This window comes from Dermacentor albipictus, chromosome 3 (genome assembly GCF_038994185.2).
Source record: "Dermacentor albipictus isolate Rhodes 1998 colony chromosome 3, USDA_Dalb.pri_finalv2, whole genome shotgun sequence".
Taxonomy (NCBI): Eukaryota; Metazoa; Arthropoda; class Arachnida; order Ixodida; family Ixodidae; genus Dermacentor; species Dermacentor albipictus.
Genome location: NC_091823.1, coordinates 22,634,260 through 22,661,971, shown reverse-complemented (window position 1 = coordinate 22,661,971; position 27,712 = coordinate 22,634,260). Strand labels below are relative to the sequence as shown.

General features: G+C 42.8%; 1 protein-coding gene across 1 annotated transcript; it reads right to left on the bottom strand.

The window, feature by feature from the left end:
- Nucleotides 1-79: 79 nt before the first annotated feature.
- Nucleotides 80-26,849, bottom strand: LOC135903900 (STAGA complex 65 subunit gamma-like). The gene is made up of 9 exons (XM_065434354.2): nucleotides 26,484-26,849; nucleotides 26,246-26,372; nucleotides 25,847-25,950; nucleotides 22,374-22,474; nucleotides 20,384-20,505; nucleotides 17,446-17,630; nucleotides 10,479-10,718; nucleotides 6,847-6,993; nucleotides 80-1,060 (listed from the first exon to the last, which is right to left on the bottom strand). Exons 1-9 carry the CDS (start codon nucleotides 26,648-26,650, stop codon nucleotides 1,048-1,050), a joined length of 1,206 nt encoding a protein of 401 aa, XP_065290426.1. The 5' UTR covers nucleotides 26,651-26,849; the 3' UTR covers nucleotides 80-1,047.
- Between the last annotated feature and the right edge of the window lie 863 nt (nucleotides 26,850-27,712).

The window sequence follows — 27,712 nt, the reverse complement described above, 5'->3', positions numbered from 1 at the left end:
ACATGTTTCTTCCTATTCCACATCCCTGCCTACAAAAAGGCATCCTGCAGTACACAAACGATGACTCCTTTGTACCTCATTTGTTTGTATTGTACTTTATTATCAATCTATGGAAAAAATCTTTTTTCTTATATGTCTTACCAATATGCACATTTATTTATTTATTTATGTTCCCATGCACGACAGAGTACATGTCAGAGGGTGTTTCACGTAACTTGAACCAAGGATTTAGAAATGTGGTTAGCTGTCACGTGGCAATTCTCAATAGATTTTACATTGTGACTAATTAGTTCAATAACTGAGATCAATCATTAAAAATACTTAATATTCCCTTTAGAGCCAAGTATGTTTTGTTATGTTGTAGAGGGTGTTCAGAAACTACGAATCCAATTTTTTATGACAACATACATGCTGCATGGCAATCTTTTTCGGTGTTTAAAGCAAGCCTGCGAAATATGAAATAAAACTATGTGACTGTGCTCGTGCGCTATCATATTGGAGTGCTCTCAACTGTGCGTCGAGCCTATCGCTTATCAGGGTTGATGGTGCTTCCTTTCCATGTGCCACCGCCAAAGATGCTGACGCACTGTCAAGCCGATGCCTAGAGCCATGGCCGCTCACTTCGCCAGCATCTACGAGCGCAGGTCTTTCGCCCGAAGCTCATTTGAGAGCACGGCAATATGATGGGGCATGAGTGGAGTCACATTGTTTTATTTCATATTTCACGAGCTTTCTTCAAACGCCGAAAAAAATTGCCACGCAACATGTACGTCGCCACAAAATATTGTATTGGCCATTTCGGAATCCCCTCTACAACGAAAAGAAACGCACTTGGCCCTAAAATGAATATTAAACATTTAACGTAATTAATTGTCGGTAATTAACTAATTAAGCGGTACATAAAAAATACTCCAAGGAGCGCCACATGACGGCAAACCATACGCCGTCAGTTTCATTCAGCTGCGGCAAGCCACTTTTTTAAAATCCTTGGTTCAAGTTATGTGAAATGCCCTGTACATATTTATAGGGCAATGCTGCAGTCTCGCTTCATGTCTTCTTCCTATATTCAAAGAGAGAGAGAGAAAAAGAAAAGGAGGGGGAGACAAGGTTATAATCAAACAAAACAAACTACTCTTCATTTAATACAAAAAGCACGATTTCCATATTGCAGCTAGCAATGGGACAATTGTTTGTATCAAAATCAGTACGAGCAGGACAATGCATTTCTCAAAATTATTTTTTCTCACTCATTGTAAAAGAAATATGAGAGATTACAAACGACAGGTCGCATTGTAAACTTCTGAAATTGTGGAACTTATATTATGGGAACTTGGCATTTCCACTAATGAGACTGTTGAAGCAGCTTGGTGATAAATTTTTCGAGCTTAATGAGAGAAGCAGGGAAGAAGTTTAGGTGTGTTGGTAGGATACATACAAACTGGGATACATAGCGCAAGAATGACACAAGGACGTAGCAGGAACACGGGACAAGCGCTTGTCCCATGTTCCTTCTTCATCCTTGTGTCGTTCTTGCGCTATGTATCCCAGTTTCTATAATGAGGGAAAAAAAACAATTTTCAGGGCTGCAAATTTAAAACATATGAAGCAGCTTAATGAATTAACTGCAATTTTTAAAAACTGCCTACATTTGTTACAGCACCGACTTCAGAAGGCGCTGTGTTTTGCTTTCTAGTTTTTACCAGACACGGCTAGTGAACTGACAATAACAAAAACTGCCACAATTCGAAATAACTGAATTTGGGTCCCAACCACGGAGAAAGACACTGAAATAAATTTAAAAAATAATAATAATAACTGGCAGTATTCCAACTCATAAAGGCACGAGACAGTTATTTCAAGCAATATTTGCGTTCCCGCCTACTGGTTATCTTGGAAATCAAATTCAGACCGTGAATGACGGTCTGCTTGTTGCTGTGGTGAATACTACTCCTATCAGCACCACTGGTGCCTACGATAGTAACCGCAGCTGACGTGGTCATGGTACATGGCACGTTATCAATCCAATCAAGATTCTAGCGCGAGTTGTTTTGTGCCTATATGACTAGATTGGCACAATTATGTCCATGTATGCTCCTTTCTGTTTGTGTTTCCCCTTGCACATTTTATTTTTGATGGCTTCATGACATAGACATCGTAGCCATACACTGCAACATTTGTGGCGAGGCCTCTAAGAGTGCGGTTCAAGCATGGTTAACGCACTTGTAACTTGCGGACTGCAGTGTAGCTTTAAAAGCGATTCCTTTTAGTGAAAACTACGCTTTATTTCAACCACCTTATGGTCTACTTTCATTTGGGGAGGATACTGCTCGTGGCTGCCAGACAGCATTTGACAAAAGTAATATCAATCTTGCAACATGCATGTTTAAAAGGACTTTGAAGCAAACATTGTTAGACTTAAATACAACATATGCATTGCTATAGTGCTCCTTACAAGCGATGCGCAGCCCATTCGAAGCTCTCGCATTTAAGTTCTACACCATATACCTGCACTGCCATAAATGGGGGGGGAAAAAAATGCACACAATAAAATAAATAAATTGGATAATTTTAATGAGCGTCAGCAGTTGCCTCATGAAAGGTTATTAAAAAGAGCCAAGATGTCTTCCGATGATGGCAACAGAGTCAGAACAGTTCGTTTGGTGTACCGGCCCCATTAGCAGGAATGATCCTGCACCTATTAATATGCATGTGTTGGTGTCTCACAGGAAATGTATGAAGAAATGCAACTCGTAGATACTTGACAAAACACGAGTAAGAGTTTGCGGGTGTGCTAACTAGTATCACATTCTCGCACGTGAATGCAACAGAATGCAGGCTGAAATAGCGCGAAACTTGACGACTGCAGTGGCTCTCGATATCCTGAGGATGAACTGGCCTGAACATGAACCTTTTGTGGTCGCGCTCAGTATTTTGGAGCAGCTCCGGCACAATTCGTAACATTTTACAGTTTTGGTGCAGCTTGACACAGCAAGTAGCAAATGTAGCACTTTGGCGCAATTGGTACGGACGTACCACCCTTGCATTTCTCAGTGAGTTGCCTTGTGAAAAAATTTCAAAAAGTGATGATTATTGCTAAAGAACTCTAGTCATCATCAGAAAAGCAATTATGCATGGCCGGCACAAATAGTTCTGACAAAGATGATAGCTTTAGATGATGTCCAAAAGTTAACTCAAGTGATTTTTAAGTGACCACATTCTTTGCCTACTTCCTATGATTTTGCAAAATCGGTCCCGCATTGGTTTCTAGCAAAGAGAAGTCACCGAAGGAAAGGTGCTTTGCCTAGAAGTATGCAATGTCGAGGGATGATTGTCTCGTCGAGAATGATGACTGACTGATGATTCACATCGACTGATGTACGAAATGATTTCCAGGCTCGTTATCATGGCAATGTCATGCAATTGCACACTGTTGTCATCTCCGTAAACATCATGCCAGTGTCACCGTCATCGTCATCCTACAAAATTGAACATCTCAGCAGATTTCCACTATGAAGCTATAACTTGACTTGGACAGTCCACCCCTAATTGTTTCTGCCCATTTGCAATCTTTTTTTAAAGGTCTGCGGATATCACTGAAATTTGTGCTTTATGTTAACATAGGCATTTTCGTCACATGTGAGAAACGGCACAAACTGACAGCTTGGTGCCTTGGTGGCCATTGAGCTTGGTGACATCAGCCACCACCCCATTTCAAAGGGGAAACTATAAGATACATCCAGGGAAGTGAATCTGAACTATGTAGTGAACCCCCGCATTGAGAGATGTGCCCTTAAAAAGAGTCTGCTCCAGGAAAGAGTCATAAGTAGAGTGCTTCACGTGCAAGCATCTCCTCATTCACCTTCATTTTGGGACAATGTCATCGAGCTAAACAAATGTAATGAAGCTGAGTCAAATCAAAGGCATCAAGCAGTCCTGATAGCAGACAGTGTAATAGCCATCACCACCAGATTGTTTAGAATTAGATTCTGTTACTATGTCACCAGGAGTGCTGGCAAGTACAAACAAGATTTTTTCAACCCATTTTTCGAGAACACATATTTAAATGAGTGCTCAACCTCACTGTGTTGTAGTAGGTTTATCAGACATTATAGCTTTGGACAAGAACACACCCTTCAAGAAGCAATGTTTACACATTATTGGTATTTTCCTTTTTAGTCAATAATAATTCATTCCACATTAACAGATTCCATGCTGCTAAATATAAATAATGATTACGCACACATTATTTTGAAATAAACAAACACAAAAGAACGTGCTCCCAATTTCCATGTCTTATTAAAGGACATGTGACACCGAATTTCAAACTCAAGATGCTACTGTTGTTCAATTCTCCTGCATACAAAAGCACTTAATCTATACCTAATTTCAGTTTTTACATTATTAGCATAATGTTGTGCTGAAAGTGTGCCTGTTCTGCAAAGCAGCATCTCACAGATGAACAGCCCACATGATCGTCTCAGCAGGCAGCTCATCTGGCTTACACTTTTGCTCTTCACATCAAGAAAACATGTTGGATTTATTAAAGCACAACATAGTTGTAGGAACATTAATCATGTTGACAAAAAGAAGCACTCTACATGATGAGGTGAGGCCAGATCGCAAGCACCGTTGGCTGCAGTGGCCAGCGAGTAGAACTATACTGGCTCTATCGGCTGCTGTAATCGGAGCCGTGCGTCAACGGATATGATGCACCGTTGTGGACCGTTTGTCACTCAAGGTGATGTTCTTTTATTGAAAATGTTTGTGCAAAATGAAGATGCGTCATGCAAAAGATGGCAAGCGAAATCATACTGTAGGTAGAAGTAGTCTGAATACATAGGCATGATGGGGCATCAGTGCGGGATGCAGCAGCGCCCAACAAAGCAAGAGCTGGCACTGCAACTGCCATATCATTTCATTTGTTTCGCCATTCAGCGCCTCGTCAACATCCGTTGATTTTGCTGGCAACGATGGTTGGAATGAATGGACACCAAAAAAAAAGCAGCCGAATTTGCTCATTTGAATTTGTGGCAGCCAAAACACATTTTGATCTTCATCGCTGCTCTGCAGGGGCCTAACAGAAAATAGTTTGCTACATCCATTACGGCAGCGATTCCGACTTCCACAAAATCATTGCCTTTACTTAAAGGGACACTAAATGTTACCATAAAGTCAAGTTAAAGTGATAAAGCAATGCTCTAGAACGTCTAAGGCATCAGTTAAATCGCGAACAGAGCTTTAGTAACCGAGAAATTGTGGTAAATGCATGACACGATTTGAGACTGACTCCCCAGCGACATTCCGGTACTGGCCCGATGACGAAGGCACTCCTCATTATAATTTACGTCACTAGTATTCAACCACTCGTATTAAAAAGATCACTTCATTAGATTATAAGATGGAAGAAAATGCTACCTGTCTGCTTCTATTCGATTCTAAGAAAAAACATTTTGACGTTACCCTTGAGTAGTATGGGTATGGGTGATCGAAAGGTTTCGTTTTCGCTCAACTCTGCGCGCTCGACTTTGCGCCGCGCGCGCTTCGGAGTTTAAGTTGTTTCTTTATCGCATTGTGCTGCGGTGGTCCTGCTGGCTCACGAAACTTGCATTTGGAACAAGCAGCGAGAATGCCACGTCCATGTGACGCCGTGGGATGCGCGAACGGTCCGCGGAGTTTGGCCAAGGGCAGTTGCAGCGGCGAATCCAACGTTACTTATCACTGTGTGCCAACGAGTGAACCTTTCCGTTCGAAGTGGCTATGTGCCATACCTCTGCCACAGCGCGCTGGCAAAGAGCCGAAAAATCACGTACTGTGCTCGCTGTACTTTTGTCCAGAGGATTACGAGTTCAACGCCGACTTACTGAAGTCGCGTGGAGTGCCTTTCAAAGCAGGCCGCCGTTGTAGTACGCAATGATGCCAGCAGCGCGAGCCCTCAGCAGCAGGTCACGTTCATCAGTGCTTATATCGCTGAACTCGAGCCCAGCATCGCGAGCCAATGTGTTGTTGTCAGGGTCGTCCATTGCAACGAGCGTCGAAGTTGGCGTCATAAAATAAAGAACCAGCTTATCAAAGCGCGCTTTCCCTTCCGTATTCTAGGCACTATACCTTCCACTAGCCACCATAGTTCCGCCATGTTCCTCTTTCGCGCTGCTGTCGGCTCTGTCTTGGCTCTGTTTCTGGCTGCGCGTTTGCGTGTTCCCAATTTGTTTTGCGCAGGAAAGCCATAGCGCCATCTGCGGGAGCCGTTTTACTCACCGACGGTGTAACTTTACTATGAGACCATGACGTCAACACTCCTCAATCGGAGGGCGGGTGATTTGAACTGCGCTAGAGGTACGCGGACGCTTCAGAACGCATTTTCTCTTAAAATAAGTCTCTTCTTCGCACGAAACTTCGAGGTTTCTGGGATTGTATTTCAACAGTCCACGCTGACTTAATATTAACCTTTAGTGTCCCTTTAACAAGGATGACAACCAGGATTCGAACACTGACAACATGGTGTAACAAGTTGATGACTAAGAAACGAATTCTGCAACTGAAAATTCAACAAGCACGGTCCTGAACTTCACTGGTTTTGAGTAGACAGGATCACGTATGCGATCAGTTGTGAGTGCTAGGGTGAGGTGCTTATATCTTGTGGTTTTGGGCACACATTTCAAGGTGATGCTAGAATTGAACATAATTAACGATGCTATCATTAATTATTCGCTATGCTAAAGCATTTGAGGTTTCATTCCATGATTATCACACCCAGCTTACTAAAGCATAAAAGTAAAAAACAAAAACTTTGCTGTCAATTGTCTTTTAAACATGAAAGTTGAAATAAGAAATGTAAGCTAGACTTACTTCTTCTTGAATGGTGGTGGACGGCCAAGTCTTGTAGCATCAAGGGAGCCAGACTCAACCGAGTCAACCAAGGAACCTATGCTGACTTCAGCAGAAAGCGGTGGAGAATCGCTAACGATCACTATCTCTTCATCAGCATCCAGGTGCCTGAAATATGAGAGGAAGACAAGCCTGAAAATATTGTTTCATGTGTGGTTGATGTCAATCTAATGAAGACAAAATAGGAAGCTTTTTGTCAATGAAGAACAGCAGTACACTACTTCTACGAAGTAGGGCTGGGCATCGACTGAAATGCCTTATATTCTTGTGTAAACGCCACACCTGTGTAAGGGTTGAACTCCTAAATTTAGGGTTAAATATTGCAGAAAAAAAATTATTCGCGTGCCCCCTCTTTTGCATGTATAGACCGCGCCAGCCGCGGCTGTGCAGCGATATCTCCGCGCAGTACTGACATGGTATGCAGATGTCTATCGGTAACCTCTTTCGTTACGATTGTAGTTGATAATACTTTCAAAAGAAAGCTCGTTGAATTTACTATTGGTGTCCTCGTGAAATTCACTTCCCGGAACCCCACAGTTTGGGACATTGCACTTTCTGGACCCACCATCTTTTGAAGACAACTGTGCATCGTTGTGTGTTCACACAGTGCACGGAACACTTCATGCCTACGCTGTCACTCTAGCACTACTTGAATAGTGTGCAGGTGTTCCGAGTTTACATTTCAAATGAAAACATCAGGAGTTTTTCATCGCAGAGCCTTACTCGCAGCGCCATGTTTAAGCTCGTTGAGGGCAGCTTCATCTTTGAACATCGTGTTATTTGCAGAGCGTGTCAATCCCCTCTTTGATTGTTTCTGCAGTCATTGACTAAGCACCGGCAAAATTCAAATACGGTGGAGTAGCATGCAATAGCATCCTGCAGCACTGCGCATGCATATTTGCGCCATGTTTATACGCCATGCTACTCATGGGCTCTGCACTTCTTATGTACTGTACTCATTGTACAGTCAGCTTTTGTGGCTCCTGTGCCAGCGGTAACATACAGGGGCACTATTGCTTTACATGAGAACTCCCACAGCTTTTTCACCATGCAATGATATCTGCAATGTGACGTCCGAGCAGGTTTTCAAGGACGGCTTCCTCTAGTAATGCACGTTACTGTTTATTAGATTCTAAGTGCTCTAGCTCTGTGGTTATGAGTAGTGATGATGAACAGGGTGCAAAACAAAGCTAAAATAAAGGCTTCCCAATGTCGTCACTCATGGAAACAAGGATGTCGGCCTTTGAAGCAGATGCTTATTTAATTTTTGCTCACGCATGGGTCACCCACACGAAATTTGGGCCAGAAATATATGAAAAAAAAAAAAGATGTGTGGCCATTATACGAGAATATATAGCATGTACCAAATTATTTGCCAGGCTTTAACGCATACTTAAATTGATCACAGGTGATGAATAATTTGGATCACTGACTTCTGAACACTGAAATTGTTTCTCAGATACGTAACGTTATCCAGTAGATAGCCCAAGAAAAAGATGTTCCAAATCAATTTCGGTTTTGTTTGCAGGAAAGCTGTCCTGAGGGGGTTTCGTGGGTATGTAAAAAAGTGAGGATATGCCGCTGCTCTATCAACAAAAAAGAACTTGTGTGATAAACGCACATATGTTGACGCTTTGAATGTGTGTCTTCATTATTTATGAGATGCACTAAGCAGCACAGCAACCTATGACTGTGCTTTGAACTGTCATGAAACCAACTTAAGATCTCCAAGTCAGCTTCCTTTCACCACAATAATTTATTCCACAGTAGCACAGTAGTGAACTGGAGTCTCGAACTTGATGATAGTTAATGGTAGATAACTATCAGATTTCTTCTATCATAATTTCTGACAATTGATAGCTGGCTACTGCATAAATGATTGATAAATTGATTATGTAAATCAAATAGCAAAAAGCGTTTGACATTTAGGAACTGAAACTCACTCAGACAAGAGTAATGAAAGAATCGAATTCAAAATTCACGAGCACACTATTTCTTGTGTTAAGGGGAAGCTTTAGCTCGGGCCCAGCTCCGATGCGGCCTATTCAAATACATGTAAACTGCAAGAAACGTTTTTCTGAAATGACCCCTAAACCGATCTTAATGAAATTTGTTGCATTTGAGAGACAAAATTAAATTCTAGTGACTGTTGGAAGCGGAATTTCGATTTAGGGCCTGAATTTTGTTAAAATATTTTCAAATATTCGACCGTTTGAAAAAGATAGAAGCATGAAGTTTACAAATTCCTAGCTCTGCATCAGTAACAGATATAGCGGTTTTGTAAACGGCATCCATTAGATAATTCAAAGTGGACAAATTCGATACGTCATTTTACATCTTACGTGAATTTGTTACGTTGGTTACAAGGTTTCTGCAAAAGCTGTATTTCTATAATACTAAATTTTTTTATGTTCATGTGTAACATATCAATTTTGTCCGCTTTAGTTGTACTATTAGATGTAATTCAAAGAATTGTATTATCCTTTGTCATTGTTGAGTGACAAAGTTGTAAACTTGATAGTTTAGTTTTTTATTAATTTTCGGTTTCTGCCGATTTTTAATAAAAAATTTACGACGTAACTCAAAAATTCGAAACCAACAGTCCCTAGATTTTAAGTTTTTCTTTTAAATGCAACAAACCTCGTCAAGTTTGGTGTAGTGGTTGCCGAAAAAAACGAGTTCTCCTTTTACATGTATTTAGATAGGAGCACTCAAGCTAAAGTTTCCTCTTAAGAATTTGTTTCTCACATTCCAGCTTTTATTTATTGATCTTCAGTGTAGTTATGCCCATTGGAGTGAATTAATTTTTCTTAAAATGTCTCCCCGCTATTTGATTTATAATTTAAGTCGCAGAAAGTGTATGATTTCCTAAACACTTTAAAGGTGCCCTGAAGCACTTTTCTAATTATTGAATGACATCACTATTAAATTACATTGCCTCACGAATTTGCCACAACAATGTTTTGAATTTTTCAAGCACAAGCAATGTTATCAGACTGATGAGTGGCTGTTCTCTCTCTCTTCATCTACATAAGCAAGCTGGAAGCCACGCAGGGGAGATGGCAAAGGGTCACAAGGGAGCAATGCCCCGCTGGCCCCAACCAAAAGTTGAAAGTCATGGTGGCGAGACGGCTTGTGGTGGCTGCAGTATATCATCTTAGAGGCCATGCGCAGCAGAGACAATAACATGCACCTGCAGTTTGTAGGATGAAATAGTTGCTCTGTCTTTTCGAGGTTGCAGACATATATTTTTCATTTATTTAACTAAAATGAGCGATAACTGTATTACTGAGAATGTTCCTGTGATCATGAAATCAGCTAATAAGCAAATAGCTATCCAGCTGCTTGAAATGACGCTGCATGACGACAATGCGAAAACGCAGTGAGCATTTTTTTTTTTCTCTAGACACGAGATTGTAAATTCCCTGCTGCATGCAGTGTAGCAATATTTGGCTCACATGTTTACAGGAGCATCATTAGCAGATTAGCAGCGTTTTTTGACTATGTCCAAGAAGTGTTTTAGGGCCCCTTTAATATGCACTTCCAGCAGCACTCCTGCTAGAGGCACAGAGTGCCACATCAAAGGCACACACCCTGCTGAGGAAGCAGTCGAGCCTTTGCGATGGTGTGTAAGTGGCTGTTGATGTTGTTGCTGCTGCTGTTGCTGCTGTGCAAGCCACCTGGATGCATCATCATCCTTCAAGGGCACGCCTTCCAGGTTCTGCAGAGCACGATGAAGCTCATCCATGGGCACCTCCTCCGCCTCTGCCATGTTCTCGTCGCCCTCCTCAAGGTTCGGAAAGTGTATCTCACTCACTGGCTCCTCCTTCACCCTGGCAAGGCAAAGATCATGAGAACCTCAACAGGGGCCAACCCAATCGTGGCTAATGTGCCATTGCATGTCAACATAGAGAGGGCGCCTGTGTCACAAAAACATTCTTGCTTTGCAGCCTAGGCAAGCAAGCAGCCTGAAATTGAGTGGCGCAACGAATGTTGCATGTTTTACCAATGCAATGCATTGGTCCGAATCCTAGACTGCAAGGTTGCACCAGAAGAAAACTCAAATTTTACGCTGCTGCCAGTTTCCAAGCCCTTGATTAAGGTGCTACATCAGCCAAACTGCCTATCGGCACTGACGTTATAAACCCACCATAGTAGTTTATCTACAAACCTCACAGATATGCACGGAAAAAAGAAAAAGAAAATCAGAGCGTGAAAACACATATGCCTGTACAGACTCAAATGGACTGATGTGGTTTAACATCCCAAAGATACATAGGAGCAATCAGAGAAACCTTAGTGGTGGGCTGCATCGATTATGAAATTTTGATCACCTAGCACTCTCAATACGCCAACGAAGTGTAGTCCAGTAAAACCTAGTTAATTTGACCCTCATTAATTTGGAAAATCAGACAAATCAGACTTGTCCTCTGGTTCCAACAGGTGTATGCATCATTTAATGCAATAAAACTCTTGTTAATTCAGAGATATTTCAAGCTTGGTGAGCGCGGAGCACTGCAAATGTGTGACACAAAAGAGCAAGAACAGCACCAGTGTTCAATCGAAACAAAGCACGAAATCCACATAGTCATCAGCAGAAATTGCATATGGATGACAGCAACATTGGAACATTTATTCCCTATTTGTGCTTTTATAAGGCCTCTCACCAGGCCTGGCCATTTTGAGCTGACAAGCACAGTGCATACAATGAGTGCTAATGGTGGTGTCGGCTAAGTATTACATCGCTACACACTGCAAGAAGAGTTGAAATTCCAAAGCAAACGCCGTTTGCCCTTCTCCTTGCGGGCACCATACTCCAAGCTGGAGAGGAGAGTATATGCTGTGACCAGGGGTGCAGCTGGGGTGGGGGTGTGGGGGGGGGGTGCTTGTGGGGCTTCAGCCCCCCACCCCCACCCCCCAAAATTTTTTCGTGCTGTCATGCACCGCCAACAAAAACAACCCCCGGTGCTGGAAATCATTCTAGATTTTGTCTAGAATGTTTTTTCACACTCGAAAAGACATTTTAGCGCGAACATTGAGAACTCGGGCTGGATTTCGTGGCAATGCCCATGCACCTTGAGTCACATAATGCAAGGAGCCCGTCCGAGCACAAAGTTTCAAGGGCATTTTGATGGCGAGCGGGCTCGTCAAGGCATCTCGCGGAGGCCACGGTATATGCGGAGCGCATGGATTTTAATTCCGAAACTTTATGGGCATAAAGTTCTCATAAACTTTTGATGCAAAAGATGCATTGACATTTCCAAAGTCGTGCTTTAGATTTTAAATTCCGTAACTTTGTGGGTTTAATGCTGTTATAAACATTTGACAACAAACATGCACTGACTTTTCTAAAGTACATCGGATATACAACGAGACAAGCCAAATAAACACACTATCAGACAAGTTCACAAATCATGCAGCGAAGTCCGATGTGACAAAGCGTTGTGATGGTACATTTGTGCCGTTATGTCACAGAAAAGAATATCAACATTTTTTTCACCTGCGTCAAAGCATCCATGTCAAGACACTAAAGCTAGTAAAGGTAACTACGTTCTTATTTATTTCTCTACTTTGACTTTGCGAGGACACATTGAGCCTCTTTACTTTTTTTGTTCTCGCTACCCACGGTCTGCCAGAGTCAGCCAGAGTGCATGCGTTTTAACGCATTAGCATTAAGGAGTCGGTGTTGCAGAAAATCCAGTATCGTCAGACGTCGTTTCAGCAAAAAGATTTTTGAACCACACATGCCCAGGCCCTCAATGTGACGCAAGGAATTTACTGAAATAATTGAATTTCTCAATAATGTGGAAAGTTGGGCGAGTTGGTGATTAATCATTATACCTTGGTGGTGAAGCAGCGCACTGACAAGCACGAGGCGAAGACCCAGAAGTGTTGTGCAGCGAGTGTCGTGTATTCTTGTGTGTCTTCGCCTTGTCAGTGTGCTGCTTCAACACCAAAGTATGATGAATTTCTCTAGCTAAAATATGTGGAAGAATCGTAAACTATGTACTTACATGCAACCTACGGACATGATAGCTCTCGGATTGTAATTTGACTGTATGAGAAAACATAAGTCTCTTACACGAAAACGCAAAGAAACCTCTTTTTCAGCTTTCCTACATGTCACAGACCGGCTGCAGCATTCGCCATTTGCGTGGGTGTCTTGGGGGTCATGGAGCGGCACATCCGGTTCCTTGCAATACCTCCAGCTGGTGCTCGCCTCTGCCAGGTCATGGCCCACGCAAGTGGCCGTGTTTCTACCACAAAGCCCGCCTTCATGCAGGGCGGCCGCGACCAGTGTTTCCCAGTTAACATTACGGTTACATTCGCTCCAGTTGCTGGGAAGTGTGAGAAGCTGTCAGGGATCTTTGAATGCTTTCGCGTTGCACTCTTAAAGGCGAAGCTTAAGCATCCTCCAAATTTTTTCTTGTGTTGCCCCAACCACCGTGCGACACACTTCAGTGTGCGTTCATTTTTCTCTGGCTGAGTGGATTTTCGCCTGGCAGAGTTTTGGACGCTTTCTGGTTAGCAGACAATAAAACGAAACATAGGTCGCTTGCCATCATCATTGTGGGGACTCGACGGATTGTGACGCATTCGCTTGAGCGCAACCTCTACGGAAAGTCTTGTGTTGCCGGTGTAGGATAGCGAGCAGTATGCGCATGGTTCTCTGTGGACCAAGCGTCTCATGTTTTCTTTGATATTCCGTTGGTAGCCACATTAGGTGCCAAAAGTAGGCATTCGATTATGGCCAACATGCTTTGTGTTTTTTCATTTCAGTGCCTCCGCCCTACACGAAATAAAAAAAAAAGACATTGATGTGGCGCAGGGAAATGTCGCATGGTGAAAGTTTAATTTTGTTACTTCTTTTGCGGAAAGTAATGGGCCATGATTCGGTTCAGTTGCCGGATACTCTTATTATATTATTTCGAGAGCAATTATAAGTACACTCCAGGTGCATTCCTGCTGTCGCCGTCACCCTCATGTTCCGTATAAAGTCCACGGGCGATAACATCATGACCGCGCGCCGCATGCTGTATGTGCGAGTGAAAGCGTAGGGTAGGCAGGCGGGGGGGCATGGGCGCAGTCTCGCGTGCGCAAGGGAGAAAAGCGGGTAGGAAGCGTGCCACCTTCCATCGCACACGATAAGTACGGGAGTGGAGGGAGGAGGGCAGGCCTTAGGATTCTGTGGTCTGTGAATCTGTGATTGCGTAATATGTTTATTTTCCTTGTTTGGCGCATTATTTACTGTGACTTTTCCTTAGAGACGTAGAGTTATTGGAGACTTATACATACATTTAAATATCTTGTTGCAAGGTTTTGTGTATACGTGCACTGAACTTTGTTTCCAGTAACACTTTTTTGCCCTTTATCAAGCTGTATCTTCACATTTGTAAATTCCATTGTATCTTCGCATTTATAATATACGAGGGTGAGTCAAATGAAAGTAAGCCTACCCACCCCATGCAGTCAGTAATGGTTTGGTTCATTATCTGCAAGGCATGCGTGTAGCACACAAGCATCTCTCATTTACAAATGGGACACGCAGGTGTAAGGATAAATGTTCTTTACTGCTCTTATACACTGGGTTAAACATGGTTGCGTGACATAATGGACGCTCCAAAAGTTTAACAGCGTGGTGTCGTGAGATTTTTGACAGCTGAAGGTGTTTCCCAAAAAGAAATTAGTCGCCGTATGGCTGCCGTGTACGCTGAGCATTGCATTTCATTGGCCACTGTGAAGCTTTGGAGCAAATGGTTCAAAGAAGGACGTGAAAGTTGCAAAGACAATCCAAGACCAGGTCAAAGGCACCTTGCAATCACCCCCAACACAACTGCAAAGGTTGATGAGCTGATTAGACAAGAATGGAGGATAAGCATCGATAAACTGGCAGAGCATGTGAACATTAGTCACGGTTCGGTTTACATCATAATTCATGAACATCTCGTTTATCAGCTCTTGTGTGTGCAATGGTTGACCAAGATTTTGAGCCACCGCCAGAAGACGGAGAGGTTCGGTGCTGTCTTGACTCATCTGATCCAGTACCACAATGAGGGTGACGACTTCCTGTCTGCAGTTGTAACTGGGGACGAATCATGGTGCCGCTACTATGAGCCTGAGACACGACGGCAAAGCTCACAGTGGCTACATTCCAATTCACCACCCTCTAAGAAAGCAAAGGCCGTCATTTCCACCACAAAGGTGTTATTGACTTTTTTTTTTTATCGTCAGGAGTAATTACTGATCGAATTTGCTAAACCTGGAGAGACTATCAAACGTTTCCGATACTGTGAAATGCCGGATAGGCTGCGTGTCACAATCTAGAACAAACAATGTGGAAAATTGATGAATGGGGTCATCTTGCTCCATGACAATGCCCGTCCCCACATCGCTGATGAGGCTAACACGAAATTGGCAAAGTTCAAGTGGGAAATGCTTCAACATCCACTATATGGCCCAGACCTGTTGCCTTGCGACTTCCACATCTTGTGGCAATTGAAGAAACAGCTCAAGGGAACCAGATTGGTGTCGGATGACGTCGATGACATGAAAGAATCAGTTACACAATTTTTGAAGCAGCGACCCAAGGAGTTTTATGGGAAGGGAATTACGTGACTTGTCAGTCAGTGGAACAAATGTCTAAATGTTCATGGAGGCTACTTTTAAATAAAGTACCCCATTTGTCACATATTCGCACTGGCCCACATTCATTTGACTCGCTCTTGTATATTTTGCAGAACTCCTGCTCTTTATATGTGCTCTCTGTTGCGACTATAATTTCGGTGCAATTACTCACACTATGCGACTGGCGACAGCTGCTCCTGCGCAATACATTGGAACAAAGGACAGCATCACTGAGATTTTTCTCTGGTCGCTGCATATGTACAAAAATGTCAACAAGGTACTTGAATGACAAAGCTTCATTAAAATATTTGTCCTCAATTTGTTCATTTCAGGGCCTTTACATTTTTCATATCAGCGGCATGTACTGCTTTGCTGGTTTCGAACTGATATAGTTCTAAAGTTCATGTGACATTTTTTTTTTACTTATTAAATTGACAAAAGGCATGGAAACATTGATATCAGTTATGTTGGGCACAATTTTTGGGACATACGAGTATATTCTTTTATGAAAAAATACATATTTTACTAGTCTTGACAGTGCGTAGCGTTTAAGAATTCGTTTTCAGTATCTTTGGCAAAGGCTATGCAGTTATTATTGAAGTATTTGATATCTCGACAAATTCTATAAGGAGGAGGCTGAGCTGGAACGTTGACATCCGTTAATTTGACCCTGACAGGACCAATGAAATTGGTCAAACTAATCGGGAGGCAGGAAAAATACTGAAACAAACTGCTGATTCATTTGGCAGCATTTGCCTAATTAAATTCTAACACGTCCCCAAATCAATGCACACCCATCTATTATGGGTTCAAAGTAGAAAACTTATGTAAAAATTATATTCAAGCTCCTAAACAAAGTAGAAATAGAAAGTACACCCCACTTTTTTAGGAAGATAAACATAGCAAGTCCCGGATTCTGGCAATAAGAAAAAGATGAAACCAGCGAACTTTACCTTCAGAGTATGACAATTTACTTAATGTCCATCATCATCACTCTCGGACAGCACTTCATCGCTGCCTATAAAGAACTACAACATGCCGTCTTTCGCATTGTCCATGTTAAATATTCTGCACTTATGAAATGACTCCAGAAATATTGCAAATGGGATGGTAGCCCACACCTAAACAAACCACTCTGCTGGTTCGTTGTGCAATGCATTGTACTCTATTCATTCTATTCTATGCATTTATATTCAACAGAATACAAAAATTGGCACAGTGCCCTTCCAATCTGTGAAAAAGGATGACCAGCGAAGCTGTGTATGTGGGCCCCTTAATTGCAAACTGCACCTTGCTGCAGATCGGGCCGGCACTGCACTATCTTCAGGATTGGTCCACGTATGGGAGGTGCTTAACGCCTACTCCACTTCCGCCGTGGGTCATCCTGGCACTGCACTATCTTCGGGATTTTTTTCGACACGCAGGCATGATAGTGGGGAAAGTAGCCCTTATCAACTTCCCGGTAAAATTCTCTAAAACCATGGGGTACATGGTTTGCCCCATGATGGCAAACATGTGCCGTTGGTTTCATTCAGCTGGTGCTAACCACTTTTTTTAAAATCCTTAGTTAAATGTGAAACACCCTGTTCTTAATCGTGCGCGCCTTGTGCATTTCCATGTTTACACGGGATCCAGGAAAACGTACCATACCATCGCAGTTTGGTGACGTACTGAATGTTAGTGCCGAAAAATCATGTTTTCTGGGTAATGTATGAACCAACAAAAAATTTTTGTAACTCTATTGAGTCATTTTTTTGTGTGTTCTCGATCGCGAACGTTGGCGCTGGGAAATCGTACGTAACGGGATCGCATTAACAAGGTTCGACTGTATTCACACATGCACACATGCATACACAAGGTCCAATATTCAAAATTTACGTTCATTAAACTTTTGATCGTATTACAGTAGGAACAACATATCTATGCAGCACTGACTTGATATTTTTGGTGTCAACAGATGAACAGCTTTGTGGTAGCTTGACTTTATGGTAGGTTTGGTGTAACTTGCGACAGGTCCTCAGCATGTGTCGATTGTAGCCAACAATGCGTTCGTCGAAGAACTGCACCAATGACTGAAGTCCTTCCAAGCCTGACTCGTGCAAGGCATGGTCCATAGCATCCTGTGGTATTGCACAATGATAGACATCACAAATTAAGGTACAGTAAAAACTGCCCATGCATCAGATAGGGAAACATTCTCAGTGGGAAATCGGATGAGTAATAGGTATAAGGTTGAGTGATGACTTGTGTGATCACTGCACCAGTTAGAATTTCAGAGCCCGTGGAATTTAAAATCCTTAATTGAACTTTTCCAGCACAGATATCACAAGAGGTGTTCTCCGTTTCACAGCCATTTCACTAAAATCAAAAGGCTTGAAAATGGATACTCTGAAATTGTTGATAATGAGCATAATAACTATGCCCAAGGCATAGTTATTACAGCTCATTTAAAGGACCCAACATTATACACGTATATAGAGGAAACACCTCTGTACTTTAAAGGAGCCCTGAACCACCCCTCACGCTTGCTGAAATAACAGTCTGTGGGTAGCATATGCTGCTGTGAACATCTCAGCCATGTTTTGCTGTCGTATGCAGTGCGTGGAGTGTGCAAGCGGATCACGAAGTCACCTTTCTCTCAAACCATCTCTTTTCAACAGAAAGCCCTGTCCTCATTTTTGTCTAGACGCACTTTTTTGTCATTCCCTTAGATGGCTGCTATTGGCCAATAGCTGACATCAAGCTGCGGTTGGCTACATGGCGTAGATATTGCAAGCGCCATCGAGCGCTGCCCCGAGTCCACTGGTTAAGTGCACTGAGGCTCGCTGAGGACAACCGCATTTGGATTACGTTTAGCGCGTCATAGGCACCAAAGGCGGAAGTCCCGGCATCTACGTTAACATCCAAAATGAAATTTAACTGCGTGCCACGGTAACATTTAAAAGGTAGAGTGTTGTGGGCACGCCTTCGCCTTTGCAATGCAAGGCATTGAAGAAAAAATGAGAGCACAGTGGAGGCCGTGTTTGGTTGCCAATAACTCTGCTTCTGCTGAACGCATTGAAGTACTTTTTGCAGCAAAGTATTTCTGAAATAGCCTGTATTCACTTCAAATGCCTTTCTACACTTCGTTAAAAAGTGGTTCAGGGCCCTTTATTATCTGCACTCTGAAAATAAACAAATTCTAGCAGTGTTTGTATATTTAAATATTGCTTTTCATTTGAAAATGCACTGACCTGACTGTTCAAAGAGATGGCCTGCATTTTCACGTAGACTGATTTTCAAGCAAGTCATATTGTGTTGCCCCTGCTCTGAAACACTTTGGCTGATGAGGTGCCAATTATGGATCAACAAGTTTCAAGAACAGAATACTAGCCTCACCAGTTGTCAAATCAGATGGAAGTGCACATACTAATGTGATTTATTTTAACAATAAAGTAGTGTTAGCATCTGCAACAGTTCAGTGAGTTTTTCCATTTTGCAGATACATTTTGTTCTGCCCAGTAATGCTGCATGCTATGCCGTTAAGAGACATCTTACAGTTGGCCACTGTCAGAGCAAAGATACATGGACAGTGGAGACCACAGACACGTGTTATAAAGGCAGCCAGAGCACTAGTTCATTTCCTGCTGTCTATGGGCCTGTGAGATAGGCTGCGATATTTAAAATATTTCAGTGCTGCAAGCCCATGATTTCAGCAGGCGGGCTCCCCTGCCAAGCAAGACGCGCTCTCCACTCACCTCGTCTAGCCTACTCAAGTGAAATTCCTTCCCTGCATTCACCCATACCAGACTTCAAGGATCACGTGACGCATACATGACAGGCCCCGCCTTCATTTTTTTTCTGCTCACTTTTTTTTTCTTTTTTCACTACGCATTTCCGCTGACCATGCGGCGCGCAAGGCGTTATCTCGTTCGTATAGCGCATGATTTTGCGCACTGTGCACAAGGAAACATGACCAGCGATATAATTCAGTGGTACAGAAACACTGAGGCAAAACAAGTGGATCACAGAGCGTGATCACGCACTGAAACACGGTAGAAAATGGCATAGTTTCGGTAGCTGCACACATGACCACACGACCGTGGGAACAAGCAGACGAAGCGGAAGTACATCTCTCTTGCTTCGGTGTGTAGTAAAACAAAAAAACACGCAGACATTCCGTTTGTGTGTTTTATTGTTTCTCTAAACTTCAATTCGAGCAACAAGCTGCACAGATAACAGATGTTGTCTTGAATAATTCTCGAAGTCACATGTCACCACGAGCGACATCACACTGCGGACACGATTACATAGGTGCAGGGGCACAATTACGGCACCGTCCGGCTTGGAGCATGACGGCCGCGAGTGAAGAGGGAAACAGCGTTTGGATTTAAATTTCAGATCTTTCCACGGCGTGTAGCGATCTAATACTTTGCAGACACGATTGTTATCATGCAATGTATGCTCTGCGCTTGTCAGCTCAAAATGGCCAGACCTGGTGATGGGTCCTTTAAGGAAGCTAGCAGTAGGCAGGGTGAGCGCAAATTACCTTACAGCTCAAAGAGCAGAAACAATAAATAAGCAATCGAGTTCGATGAAAATCCACAAGGTGGAAGATGTTTTATGGAAAAAAAAAAAATGCCACATCCATGTGAGTGTAACAGAAAGCTACAATGTTCATGTAGATTACTTATAAAAAAAGCACCTTAGATGATGAAAAATTGGTATCCTTAATAACTACTTTTAGGTGAATGCCGACTTTTGCTTGGAAGGACCTGGATAGAAATTTAGACATTTTGCAGAAAGCTGAAATACAGATATCAAAAAGGGGGAGGGGGAATTAAAGAGGGAGAAAAACTAAAAAGAACACCTGTAGCGAGTAGTGCATTCTTACCATAAAGCCAGTCTGACCAGTAAGTGCTTCTCGGTCTACGACTGTACGTAGCTGCCAGCAGATGCGACGATAAATGTCGCTGCAGACATCGGTCAGAACCTCCAGCACAGAGTTCCAAGTAGCTGGGAAAAATTAGAACATAATATGTATTGTCAATTTACCCTATTTCTATCTGTCTCCTGTGACACTTTATTCCAATTTTTCTTTAGTTTGCATCAGCAAGTCTGAGACAGCCTTTATGCCTGCCTGTCAAAGTTGCTCTCTTCACTGGCACACAACAACCAACATTTTCATGATAGTTAACTCTTAAGTGGGCGTTATTTCCCCTGTTATTAAATATAATAGACTGCCTCATCACAATGGCAATAAGATTGAGCCCAATTACTTTTACCTTTTTTTTGTCCACAAGCAAAAAAAAAAAAAGTGTGGGTGTATATATACCAGCATGCACAGAAATTTCTACCACACAAGGCAAGACTGTACAATGTCAGTTTGCTGCAATTTAGTGACAGGACATTCGAGCAGAAACTGGAGAGCTGACACTTAATAGCCATATTAATTTACTTGCAATTTACAAAGACAGCAAATTTTTTAGCATGAGAGTGTGGAAATGTAGTCTTAGGTTCTACAAAATCTCATTAGGCAACAATGGGAACTAGCAGAAGTACCGAGTAGAATAAGAATGACGCCAGGGAAGACAAGCTAGCTCAAACACCTCTGCGGAGCATTGCATTAATTGACTAAGATTCTGTTGGTATAATCACAAGAGAAAAGCAGCCATCTTCCCATCTTGACCTACAATCGTTGTGGATCCAATCGCCAACACACGCTATAAACTGGACACAAGGTTCTCTCCCTGAGATACACACTCGCACTTTGCATCACTTAGCACATAAATAATCGAACCCTCTTGCCTTGCTCTTCATTGTGAACATGAGCGCTGTATCAGCCCTGAACTATATTTTTCTGGTACTTAAGCGAGTGCTTGTTTTATATTAACGAAAAAGTAGTAGGCACTGAACTTGTTAATGATGTCTCTAACAATAACACTAAGTCTTGTAAAGTGTTGTTGAATTCTTGTGGCACTTAACTACGCAAGAGCTTTTTGGCCAACAAATAGCAACAATGATTGTGCTGTTCTTTTCATCCCAACAATATGTGAAGATGTGGTACCAGGAAAAGGCGTCCGACTCATTCGCTCGTTAAGAACTGTTCAGCAGCACCATGCTCATGTACATGCAATTTTCATTTTCATTGCCCTCCAACGCTGGCATATCTGTGCACTTCCCTGGGCTCCTATAAGAGGGTATACAGGTGGATTTTATATTTTCCGTCAAAGCAGAGCTGTTTGCTCACCTGTGGATAACTATATTTAGGCTGCGATATGGCATGAAGCATTTTGTTATCCTCCCATGGACTCGAATTTGTAAAGACTGAGCGGTCTCTTGGGAATGCAAGTAGTTCTCATGACCGGCCCCCCTCTAATGGAATTCACCATAAATCACCACTAGTGAAGTGGCACAAGTTATCCTGAATAAGGCTTCAAATAAAGAAAAGACAAAAATTAGGCATCATGCAAGCATGTTGATTGTCCAACAGACAGCACAACAGAATGCACAGTGTCAACTGTCTTGCAGTAATCACTCACAGAGTGAATGCTGTGTAGCCATAATCGAAACGAAAAGAGCTGCGAAATCGCAGTGATGTTGCAAGCTTCTTAAAGAAAATTGCCAACATACAAGTCAGAGCTATAACATAACTCAAGGAACATTCTAAAAGCTTGGAGGCTTTACCAGCCTGAATACACAAAGATATGTCTTGGGAACAGCCTTGAAGAGCATCATCACCATTAACACTTTGAGGGGTGAATTTTTTTGCAAAAATCATTCCCTCATGGTTAATTATTTATTGCAGAAAGAAAGAAAGAAACAAGACACCCCCACAACGGAAGCATTGCATACACTAAATCAAGCAAATGGCATGAGCTTACTGTCAAACCCAGCTTGTGCGCAGATGGCAGTGACTGCTCTGCGAAGAATAACACGGGTTGCATGATCCCCTAGCTGAGGCGGTGGTTTCCAGGAGCATTTCCTGCACAAACAGAACAGCAGGCAAGGCACATGGAGGACACAACCAAAGAAAGCAATATTTCATTTGGGCACCCAACCAGAGCGGTGAATGTGAGGGATCACATTAAACCATTGGAACCTGGCTTATGTGAGTCGTCATAGAAGCAGATAAATGGCAGATGTAACCATCATATGCCATTCAGACTACGAAGAAAACCACTGCTAGCACGAGGATCACGAACTCTGCACTATCATTGATTCCTTGATATTCAGGCAAATAAAGGAAATGAGGGCTTACTAAGTGAAAGATGCAAAAAAAAAAAGATATCTAAAAATGGAAGCAAGAATTCTGTGCAGGGATTGAGGTATTACATTTGCAGAGGCCATCAATATTCTCATTTTGATATGTTTCTGGTAAAAAAATATACTATGCAAAGATTAAAAGGAAAAATAGTCATCTATCCTACTTTAGCATGAAACTACAACAGAAGCCATGATAGGTTTTTCATACAGGAAGCTTTACAGTTGGAGAAAAATTCGTCCTGGTCTAGGATTCAAACCCAGGACCAACACCTTACAGGGGCAGTCGCATTGACATCCGAGCTAACTAGGAGGCTAGCACATCGCAGAGCGAGGGCGGATTAATAGACAATTTGAAGCAATGGGTTACTGAATATAGCAAATCAGTTCTGTGGAAACCTGCAACGTGGAGGAATGCTTGTGAAAAAGAAAATTGTTATCCACCCCACTGAAGCACAAAGCTAAGAAGGAAACCCATACTGGTTTTTCAAAAAGAAATATACTTGAAAAGGGTGGGAAAAAAAAAAAAAGCGTTTTACGTGCCAAAACCACTTTCTGATTATGAGGCATGCCGTAGTGGAGGCATCGGGAAATTTTGACCACCTGGGGTTCTTTAACGTGCACCTAAATCTAAGTACATGGGTGTTTTCGCATTTCGCCCCCATCGAAATGCAGCCGCCGTGGCCGGGATTCGATCCCACGACCTCATGCTCAGCAGCCCAATGCCATAACCACTGAGCAACCGAAAAGGGTGGAAATTCAGCCCTGTTGGAACAACAGGGCTGAATTTCATGCAAGGGAAGTGCGAAAAACAGGGATGGGTAAAGGGTACAACACATGCGCCAGAAAGAAAGCATCACAGTTCAACAAAAATTGCCGGGATTTGAACTTGAGGTCAATTACTTATCAGAGTGGTCGCTCTACCATCTGAGTTAACTAGGAGGCTAGAAAAGGTGCCCTTTCATCAACTATATGTAGATGAAAGGACACACTTTCATTGTTGCAGACCAAGCCTACAGCAACCTACTGTTAAAAAAAAGCATAGCTACAAATGTCTCGATGACATGATATCTTGCTAAGCATCCACCGAGGTGATGCTGTGTGGAAGCTCCTAATATAATATTAGCTACAAAAAGTTTATGTAAATATAAGATGGCTTCAAACTTGCGTTTAACACTCCACCGAATGCAACTATGCAATGAGATTTCATACAAGAGAATTCAATAAAAGGAGTGTACAACCTGAAAATGTAAAGGTCACTAGCCAGGCATGTCAGCTAAAATGTGGCCTAACAAGTGCCCCGTTAGAGTGAAAAAAGCAACACAGATATCAATGCAGCATACAAATTATGTAGTGTTCAGCAAATGACACATGATACTCAGAGAGCATGGCTTTGGCTGCTTTTTTGTGCCACTAGTGAACACTGGGTGATTTCTGTGGGATGCAATGCAGTCACAATGCATAACAAAGGCTCTCACTTTTATTGTATACCACGACGCATCAGCTCGGTGACCCCAGCAGCCAGAGTTGGCCTAAGAGGTACAAGCAGCCATGCAGTCAGAGGATCATGTTTTAATCACTGAGCACTGTCCATGAACTGGTAGTAACATGTATTGCATTACAAAATGCATTTAGAACAAACGCTTTATCATCCCCTTGCCGACAAGGCAAAGTAATGGGGACTAAGTCAACTTATTTATCCATGAGAAAATTAAACGTATGGTGCATTCGACTGGTCAGCCTCAGGCACTCTGGAGCACTCTCACAGTCCGGTTAACATTTGGCTGGTTGAAAGTGCGTACTCAGAATGCACTCACCTGCTTCATCCTGAGTGCCACACTCCAACTCAGAGGTGCTCTCACTGTCAAGTTGGGAGTGTGACTGAAGTCAGACAGAATCTTGATCATGTGGTTCCCCCGATCGCTCTGAGCTAGCTGAGCCTACGGCTGGGGCAGGCTTTTTCTAGCTCCAATCTCTGAAACGTTCAGCATCGCTACAGGCTGATTTAGAGGACAATAAGAGCCCGCTGAATGTTTACCCATGGTAATTGCGAACATAAAATTGACAGGCACAAGTATTCTATTATCTATTATCAAGTACTTTATTTGGCTTAACTAGACACCAAATAGTGGTGGTCAGATATAACTTAGGAGTGATGATCAGAGCAGCCATCATATTGTGACATCACTGCTCCCATGGCAGACCAATATTTGTTAGATTTAAAAGTTCAGACAGCACTTCTCAATAAAACAAAACAAGCAGCTAAAATGACCGCTTGCTCAAATTATGTTAAAGGGACTGAGAACTGCCCAGAATGTGTTGCGAGATTTTGGCGGCAATGAGAAGAACATGACTTATAGTGCTAGAATCCAAAATTCTGTACGTTGAAGTATAAGTTATAATTTTTAATCCACACAAAATGTCGTGAAAAGAAGTATCGTGTGACGCTTTGCAGTGAAATTGGTACTATAGCAGGATACGATTTAAGTCTGCGTTGAAGCCCCGCCCATGCCCTCATAACCGCCAGCCACTGTTCCTCCGCGAGGCTGCAATTAGTACGTACTTCCACAAAAATATTAAGTGTGTATTTGTACACGTTTTCACTCGTCTAATATAGTGGAACGGTGAAAGCCTAATTCTTTATTGAACTGAAATAAAACATATGCTTCGCTGCAACTATTTACTGTCAAGCTTTACTTCAGGTGGCATTGAGGTTTCATGAGGCTGCACATTCTGAAGCTGCACCCTCTGCTTGCCAAAGGTGGATTCAAAAGCTGAACAAAATCAACCATGCAAACCATGAACCAAGCATGATGTGGCTCGACAGTGACCTATCACACCTTGAGTAAGGGCATCGCAGAAAGCTGCTTCTTTCACAGTGTAGTGCTATTGAGCCATGTTACACTGTCTATGCACTGAATCAGTGATTCCTCCGCCACACGAACCTACATTAAAGGGGACCTGTAACACCTCGCATGAAAGTTATGGAATGTGTCTGGCATTGAACAAATCTTTCAACAAATAGTTTTAAAGAACAAAGCACCTTGCATGTAAATCATGCGCAGAATGTCAGCATCAAAAGTGGAATACTTGCTTCTCTGACTTCATTTCGAGGCGATTGCTGTTGCCTGGGCTTGTCAGGCCTGGAATACTAGGTCCTTCTGGTATAGGTGGCAAGTACTCGGCTTCCAGCGGCTTCTGAGTTTTGCAGGAAAAAACAGAAACATTAAAACACTCGCAGCACATGGTCACCAAATTTTAGCCACAGCACTGGCAAACAATGTGCAACTTCTTTTTCCCCCCTTCTTCGTTAAAGATAGAACTTCCACCAAAAGTGAGCAGCATTTTTTCAATTCAGTACATCGCGCAGAAATTGCCCGTTGTCATCCGTCTGTTTGCACGATCGTGCTTCGCGTACTATGTATCGTAGTTCGGAGTAAGTAGTAATGCCTTCAGAAGTAGAGGGAAAAAAGAAAGAAAGAAGAGAACTCACAATGTCTCTGTCCTGCTGCTGAAGGTTTGTGATGCATGACTGAACTTTCTTCGCATGTTGGATCAATGCGATGGTGTGCACTGTTATTGGGTCAATGGCACCGTACTCTTGGGCACTCCGCTCGGCTCTGAAAGAAATAGAAGAAAAGCGTGAGACAAATCAGGAGACAAAAGTTACAAGATCAAGTCAACGGAAGCAAACCTATCAGAATACAAAGGCAAGCTCGTACAACACGTACTGGTAATGTAGGCTGCGTGCTCCCGGCTGATATAGTGCAGCTCCCTGAATTGGCACTGGACGGGGTTTGGTGATCTGCTCCCGTTCAATGGCAGCAATTCCAGATTCCGTTTCTGTGATCAGTGGTGGTAGCTCACCCCATCGTTTGTGCTGCGCATCGGCCGCCATAGCGAAGAATGATCTGTCAAACGTGAAGCCTGAAAACAACAAACAGCTGTGCGCAAGTGTCAAGCATCATCAGATGCCGCCTTTGAGGTCTTCAGAACGCGATACGCTCAATCAGCACAACCAAAGCAACGCGCTTGGAAGATTTGTGTTCGAGTTTCACCCTATGTTTCACCCGTTTTACCAGACCGCCGGATGGATGGATGGATGGATGGCGGCTATACCCTTTGTAACGGGCGGCGGCTGGCGCCACCTAGCCTTTTGCTCCCCCCCTCCTATTTTATTATTATTCTTTTTTTTCCCAACCTAGTTTTTACTCCCCCCCCCCAAGATAACTATCTAAAACAGTAGAGAAAACATTTTGTCCCCGATTTATGTTATTATCTATCCCTTGACTTCCTCCACCAATCCTCTAGCCTCCCCTTCGTTACTGCCACTCTTTTCTCATCTATTTGCCCTCGTTCCCCGGGAAAACCTAATGCCCCTTCCATATCTGCCTCTGTTCCCTCTGCCTGGGTCGGGCGAAGGGCTGTGCATCTCAGCACTATATGTTCAGTGGTCTCCATTTCTGCTCCGCAAGCTGCGCACCGAAGGTCCACGTCTTCAAATTTATCCCTGTATGTTTTCGTCCTCAAAACCCCCGTCCTAGCCTCGAATAATAGTGAGCTGCCCCGCGAGTTATCAAATAAGAGCTCTCTCTTAATCTCCTGTTTTTGTGACCTATACATTGATAACGATGGCTTTCCGAGCATTCTTTCTTCCCACATTTTTCTTTCCGTCTCCTTCACCTCCTTTCCCACACTAGAACCACTTTGGATCCCCTCCCTCGGCTGTAGGTATCTATTCCTCAGCTTCCTCGTTCGGAGTGTCCACTTTGTGTTCAAACTTTTCATGTACAGATATTTGTACAGTTTTCCTGCCCACCTTTTTTCCTCCAGTGCTGAGAGTCTCTGTTCAAATTTTATTTTACTTATTGCCTCTCTACCTTCAAATGACGTCCATCCCATGTCCCCCTGCACTCCCTCATTAGGGGTGTTCCCGTGTGCTCCTAAGGCCAACCTGCCT

Bases quoted from the DNA above. Each gene is read 5' to 3' on its own strand.
- LOC135903900 (XM_065434354.2), bottom strand. From the start codon at position 26,650: ATGGCGGCCGATGCGCAGCACAAACGATGGGGTGAGCTACCACCACTG. The intron at 17,631-20,383 runs GTAAGAATGCAC...GCAATACCACAG, and splicing joins CTGGTCAGACTGGCTTTATG to GATGCTATGGACCATGCCTT. The intron at 10,719-17,445 runs GTCAGTGCTGCA...TTGCCTTGCCAG, and splicing joins GTTGACACCAAAAATATCAA to GGTGAAGGAGGAGCCAGTGA.